General features: G+C 38.2%; 1 protein-coding gene across 1 annotated transcript; it reads left to right on the top strand.

The window, feature by feature from the left end:
* The first annotated feature begins 4,510 nt into the window (after window positions 1-4,510).
* Window positions 4,511-6,782, top strand: LOC143037698 (uncharacterized). The gene is made up of 3 exons (XM_076206237.1): window positions 4,511-4,574; window positions 4,926-5,074; window positions 5,854-6,782. The coding sequence occupies exons 1-3, from the start codon at window positions 4,523-4,525 to the stop codon at window positions 6,502-6,504; spliced, it is 852 nt and encodes a 283-aa protein (XP_076062352.1). The 5' UTR covers window positions 4,511-4,522; the 3' UTR covers window positions 6,505-6,782.
* The last annotated feature ends 698 nt before the right edge of the window (window positions 6,783-7,480 follow it).

Raw genomic sequence — 7,480 nt, 5'->3', positions numbered from 1 at the left:
CAGCATATCACCACCACCATCAGCATATCACCACCACAATATCACACCACTCCCATCACTGTCATCATCGTTACCATCACCATAACCACCACTATCACATCACCACTAGCATTTATCACCATCAATACCGCCAGCACCACCACCACAACCACCAAAACCACGACCTCCATCATCATCATCCTCATCATCATCATCATCATCATCATCCTCATCATCATCATCATCATCATCATCATCATCATCATCATCATCATCATCATCATCATCATCATCATCATCATCATCATCATCATCATCATCATCATCATCATCATCATCATCATCATCATCATCATCATCATCACCTATCTCTTCACTTACTAGTATAGCCACCCCTTCTCTCCTTCGCCCTCTCTTCACTTCTGAGAACCTCCCAACTACACTTTCAAACTCATACTCGCCCCTCCCTCTCAACTTAGATTTACTCATGCCAACACATCCATCTTACTTCTCACAAACATCCACGCACATAGAAATACCCAAACTTTAGGGTACTGGTTGGAAAACTCCTAGACCTTCTTATACCTTTACTTTTTTATTATTTATTTATTTATTTATTTATTTATTATTTTTTTTTTTTTTTACCATAGAAATGGTACAGGACAGCAACAAGGGGTGCGGGACAGCATAAAGGAGGGACAGACGCAATATAATAAAGTATCACCAATTCTCTATAAACAGAGATAACCTCTATCACAGACAAAATGATGTGTGGCTCTGGTCCGCAGGGGCGGCAGACAGTTAGTAGGGTGCTACGCAGGTAGATAGTTACAAAGTTAGGTAGGTAAGTAGGTAGAAAAGTGGGTAAGTAGGTGGAAATGTAGGTAGATGTGTTGGTAAGTAGTTAGCTGTGTATGCATAAACAACTAGAAAATCATTGTTTTGAGCGTCAAATTGTCTTATCCCGCGAAGAAACTCCTTAGAATAACAAGAAATTGGGCTGAAAACATTTTATACGACGGAAAAAGGGAAAAGAGAAAGAAAGAAGAAAAAATAGATAAATAAAGGTATACCAAACACGTTGCTTACCAGTCAAGGGATAAGAGGATATTTTTTTGGATTTCACATAAAGAATTCCCATCCAAGAAAGGTATATTCTTAAAGACGAGTTACTTTAGGAGACATACTAGGTCGTTGCAAGAGCTCTCAGCCTAAAAATAGTTCCACAGGAAGAAATGCATGATTACCATCAGAAAAAGGACTAGTTTCGAGAATATCAACACGGATGGCATGCGGAATTGTGGTTGAACTACATATTTTCACAATTCTTTGTATGACACGCTTATACGGAGCAAATCAGGGCTACATTTAGGAAAACGTGCATTTATGTTCTGAAGAAATGAGTGAAAAAAGACTTGAGCGCAAACTTATGCAAAACCTTGCGTGAACTTAATAGGATATGAAAAGATTGGAAATAGTTACGAACTCAATGTGAATAGTTCATTTATTTCGTGCAAGACCAAGAGAGGTGAGATCAAACTTCGGCCTGAAGCTTCTGGCGTGACCCATTTTTTTCCCTCCGGGTCGTTGCGATGTCGACCGCTCACATAAACACGCCTTCTGCCTTCCTTCTCCTGCCGCCTCATTTGCATCAACCCGTCCAGTCCTTGTGCTCCCTTTCAAGATTTTCACGTGGCAGCCCTATCATTTATATACACACACATTATATATATATATATATATATATATATATATATATATATATATATATATATATATATATATATATATGCGTGTGTGGGGGCGTTTGTTTGTGTATTTGTTTGTTTGTTTGTTTATTTGTTTGTGTGTGTGCGTGTGTGTGTGTGTGTGTGTGTGTGTGTGTGTGTGTGTGTGTGTGTGTGTGTGTGTGTGTGTGTGTGTGTGTGTGTGTGTGTGTGTGTGTGTGTGTGTGTGTGTGTGTGTGTGTGTGTGTGTGTGTGTGTGTGTGTGTGTGTGTGTGTGTGTAAGTGTTTGTGTGTGTGTTAGAGAGAGAGAGAGAGAGAGAGAGAGAGAGAGAGAGAGAGAGAGAGAGAGAGAGAGAGAGAGAGAGAGAGAGAGAGAGAGAGAGAGAGAAAGAGAGAGAGGTGTGTGGGTATATTAATGGCAGAAACAGTAGCCAAAAGTATCATGGGATAACGGCCCATTTCTGACAAAATAATAATAGCCAGACTTAGAGGAAAGACTTTTATTATTAACCTGATTTAGATAAATTACAGTAATGGTCTGAAAAGTGGCTAATGAAATTTAACACAAGTAAATGCGAGGTTATGCACATAGGTAAAAATAATAGTAAGTACGATTACAAGTGATTTGGAAATTTATTAACAAAAGTGGATAGTGAGAAGGATCTCGGGGTAATTATCAGTAACGACCTCAAATCATCTAAGCAGTGTATTTCAGCCTCTGAGAAAGCAAATAAGATAGTAGGATTGATTGCGCGATCTTTTGACTTGAAAAGTCTATCTCTCATTAACAAGCTATATAAATCGTTAATTCGTCCACATTTGGAATATGCTGTTTCCGTATGATCACCGAATCTCATTAAAGACATTGACAGATTGGAAAAAGTACAACGGCGAGCCCCAAAACTGATTCCAAATATCAAAAATAAATCATATGAAAATCGACTAAAACATAAATCTGTTTTCCCTAAATAAGCGAAGACTCAAAACAACATAAAAAGTGACAAAAAATTTACACTGAATGAGAATCCAGCAAGAAATAATGGTTTCAAACTGTCAGGAAATAGATTCAGATTGGAAGTGGGTAGAAACAACTTTGCCAACCGTGTAGTTAATGAATGGAATAAACTTCCTGCAGAGGCAGTGCAATGTAGTTCAGTTCGGAGCTTTAAGATTCGTTTAGATAAACACCTAAGCAAGATGCCGTAATGACTGCCATTTATTTTATATCATTTGATTATTTGTTTGTTATTATTTGTCTGTTTATTATTATTTGCTTGATTTTTATTTATTATTAATTGTCAATTCATTATTATTTACTATTTACCTGTTTGTTTATTATCTAACTATACCTATGCATTTATTTATCTTATTTATTATTATCTATATTATTATGATTTTTATTTTATCTTATTTATTTAATTTTTCTTAATATTATATTTTTTTGCATCCGACTTAGGTATGAACCAAAAGGTCTCCTGTCGGCATGCTCCGCCTTTGTAATCCTTTGTAATCTTTAATATATATATATATATATATATATATATATATATATATATATGGTGAGAAATTAAAGGTGGAGGACTGACTATATAATTTTAATTTCTATCATCACACTCTGCGGCAGCAGTTCTACACGGCTTGGTGACTGAGCGACAACTGGCGAGCAAGTGCGTCATGTCTGGTGGGCACGTATGGTCATGGATGACGTATGGTCATATGTGTCTATAATGGAAATTATTTATGTTCCATAGGCGTTTTTACCAACGCATCAGAATATCAAACGCTATCAAACATGTTTGAAGTTCTTGCTTGGTTTTATCAAACGACTGGGACAGGCGTTTGAGGATACGGCAGCGAATATGCTCGGAATAGCTAACACGCACTCTGATTGGCTGGAAGGTATTGCCATTCCTATCACATTCAATAATTACAATTCTGAGGCCCTAAGGATTATGATAATTGTTTTATATGAAAAGAAGATCAAAGTAGTAACTTGTTCCTGGCATTAGAATTCAAAAGAATTGTCCATAAGACTTGAAATAAATGGTTGTGTTGTCTTGTGATACCTCAACACTGTTCAGACATATGTCTAGTGAGGGACGTCCGTGTCAGTTCATGTGGTTGGGACTTCGTCTTCCAGTTATGTGAACTTGGTGTAGTTTATGCTATATATCCGTATAATACTTGCTGAAAAATAAGAATTAAAGGATTACCTTATTGCTGTATGCTATTGACATCCGTATTAAAGCAAATATATCGGATAAATGATATTTGTTTTGAAATGCTGCTGAGATAACACGAACATTGCGTACATCATGGACGACTGCTGTAACTGCTAAGATTTCATTCCAACCATTTATCCCCAAAATTTCCACCAACATGGAGCGAGAACTGTAAGTAATGAATGAAAAGTATTTTGTTATCTCCTCTTATATTATTAATGTAAATAGTTTCAGCCTGTTCAAGGACCTTAATTTTAGTGTAGGGCTGTACATTGTTATTTGTACATACCATCATAAATACATTATGATAAACGATTTTATGTTATTATATACTTAGTAATTTTATCCTTGACAATGCCCAAAATACATACATGTTTCAAAGCACATGCAGTTTATATTGTTGGTATTATTTTGAATTTTTTTATACATAGCTGCTAGCACCAACATCACATTCATAACCAGTATTCATCTTACCAAATCAATTCCTGTCTCTGCCATGTTACTATACTCACCAGAATATTGGAGAATTTTCTGTACCTTTTTTTTCTTGTTCCTACATAAGTACTTTGTTCCCCTTCAGAGGATGAAGAAGAAATGGACAACCCACCACATGAATCACTCACAGAGGAGGGTGTCCGAAAACAGAGTAAGTAAATTAGTGATATTGGTTGGACACTTATACTGAAATATTACAATACAAAATAATCATGTATGCCAGGGCATACATCAGTACTGTAATTCTTTGGATGAAACTCTATGTAAACAGTCCCACAGATTGTTTCTTCCAAACAGTAAAGCTTGACCATAGGGCAGCCTCTAATTTTTGTATGTTTAGGCCCTTGTGGCATGACTATGTCAGTCTTTAGTATTGTGTTGTGTTTCTAAATATACATGTAGGTCACACATGTATTTTTTCTTCACTGTTTCTTATATCCTGTATAATTTTGCACTTGAAATGATATGACTTCCTTACTATAATGAGTGCCTAATTTTTCAGGGAAGGGAGGGAAGGTGAAAGAACTGTGGAATTATGAGGCTACAGAAGCACTCCTGCAACTTGTCAAGGCAAACTACACGCGCCTAAATGACAAGAAAACTACAAAGGCCGTTGTGTGGAAGGACATCACCAGAGTGTTGCAGGAATTGGTAAGTTATTATGTAGGCCATGTGAGTTCATTTTCTTATTGATATTCGCCATAATAATCTGTTAGTAACCACAATTCATTACAGCTGGAGTATCACATTTAATATATTTTTTTCCTTCAGGGACTAGCAGGCATCCAACTGCATTACATTGAGGTATTAGTTAAATGAAAACTGTTATGATGTATGCATGTCTATTATGTAAGCAGTGCACGTAATATGTTCCTGTCTGGATGTTGCCTACCACCAATGATGCTTTTCTGTATGTGGCATATGCTATGTGTCAGGTCCTTATGTTATAATGGGTAGCCTCTCAGTGTTACCTGCCTTTGATATTGGGAAGCTGGTTGCCAACTGCTTGATTCGTACATGATTTTGTACATGCACGTATGAATACTAATAGCTTTTTAAGTGACAGCATGGGTATGGTAACTGGATTCTGTATTATAATTTTAGTGCTTCATCATTACTTCATTCCATTTTCCTCCTCAAGGTTAAGGTACCATCGTCATGAAGCATCACACTGTAATTCACAGTGTGATCTGCATTCCAAGACTGTAGTGCCCCTGCTCTATGTCTGTGTTTTGTATGCTATTAACCTAAAAAATTTCTTCACATATTTTTGGTTTAAAAATGGTTAACCAGACCATTACTTTATGTGCTTCCCAATTAATGACCTCTCTCTGTCAAATGTGTGTTTAGGAATCCTTATGATGAAAAGATGCATGTATCAATTAATATTGAAAAATATTAATTCCACTTTGACTTTTCCCCCAAATTAGATCACAGGCGTGGAACTGAGACAAGTTGAGGGCAAGTGGCGCAACCTCAAATCAATATTCCGTCATTATGAGGACTACAAGAAGGCAAGTGGGAGGGGAAAGAAGACTGAGCCACGATTTTACAATCTCCTGTCTTCAATTCTGAAGAATCATCCCCTGTCCCAGCCAGATCTGTGTGTGTTGGAGGGCACAGAAGTGGGTACTAGGAGTGTGGCAGAAATGGAGGTTGACAACCCTGTGGAAGAAGACCCAGCCACACAAGCCTCATTACTAGACCCTCAGCATGGTGAAGCCTCGCAATGTGTCCCAACTCCTCCTCAAGCATCACCACCAAATCCTCAGCCTGCTCATGCCTCACAAGCCCCACACCCTGCTCCAGCCACACGTGAGGAGCCACCTGCAGCCCGAGGGAATGTCCCACCCCCAAGAAGAACAAGAACCAGAAGCTTAAGACCCTCTGCAGACAGAAAGGAACTGTTATTGTGCGTGAAATATATGAAAAATACACTGAAAACATCTAGTGATAAACAACAAAACAGTATGGCAGAACTAAAAGAACTTTTGTCTTGCATTGCTGCACGTGATAGAGAACGCCACGAAATGGACATGGAGATAAAGAGGGAGAGGTTGAATATCCTAAGATTAAAATGAATTGAATTAGAGCGCAGACAAAACAATGAGTGATTTTGTAATAAAATATAATACCAAATAACTACATGGTGACAAATGACTATAACACAATGTTTTGACTCTCTGAAGTCCTCTTCAGGTGTGATGTGGCACATATAATTGGATGTACTGGTGCTTGCATTGAAATGGTAGAATGGTAGGTTGGAGAGAATGCAGAGGGCAATGGAGGCAGGAAGGGTGTCAGAACCGGTAACTGAAGTCACCCTTGTGGTCTCTGACTTGTCAGAAAGACTTCAGTTACCGGTTCTGACACCCTTCCTGCCTCCATTGCCCTCTGCATTCCCTCCAATCTACCATATGAACACAAGCAAAAGTACATCCAATTATATGTGCCACGTCACACTTGAAGAGGATTTCAGAGTGAGTCAAAACACTTTTACAAAATTTTGGGAGGCACAATCAATAAAAACCATGTACATATATGTGCCTTGCTGTGGATGTGCTGTGTCTTGCGACACTGCTTCTGACCCAGGGCGGTGGGCAGGGTGCAGGGATGACCCGTCATCCAGGAGGTGCTTATATGAAAGGGAGGGTGGGAGGGGTGTGGAGTGTATTTAGGGATGAAATGGGTGGGAGTGTTTTTATGCCTTTCCCTTTTTGGCTACCTCCCTTGGAAGGGGGAAAAAGCCTTGGTATATGTATGTATGTACATATATGTGAATTTTGTATATTTTTGTAACATGTAAAGAAATGTAAAAAACAATATATTTTGGCTAATTATTGAAACCCTAAACAGTCATATTCCAGGTTGCTTTTACTTTTTCCTGTCACTCACTGTAGCATTGCCACCATTGCCTGCCTTTTTAGCACACCAGCCTGGTCTCGTGGCAGGGCAGACAACAATGAAGAACTGAAATACTCAACAGCGTCATCCACCAGCCCATCCCTCTCGAGGATGTTAATTTCATCAGGCTGAGTTATTGATATGTTGTGAAGA

Source organism: Oratosquilla oratoria, chromosome 23 (genome assembly GCF_046742065.1).
Source record: "Oratosquilla oratoria isolate Oo_2021 chromosome 23, ASM4674206v1, whole genome shotgun sequence".
NCBI classification, from domain to species: Eukaryota; Metazoa; Arthropoda; class Malacostraca; order Stomatopoda; family Squillidae; genus Oratosquilla; species Oratosquilla oratoria.
This window is presented reverse-complemented; position numbering and strand designations above follow the sequence as displayed.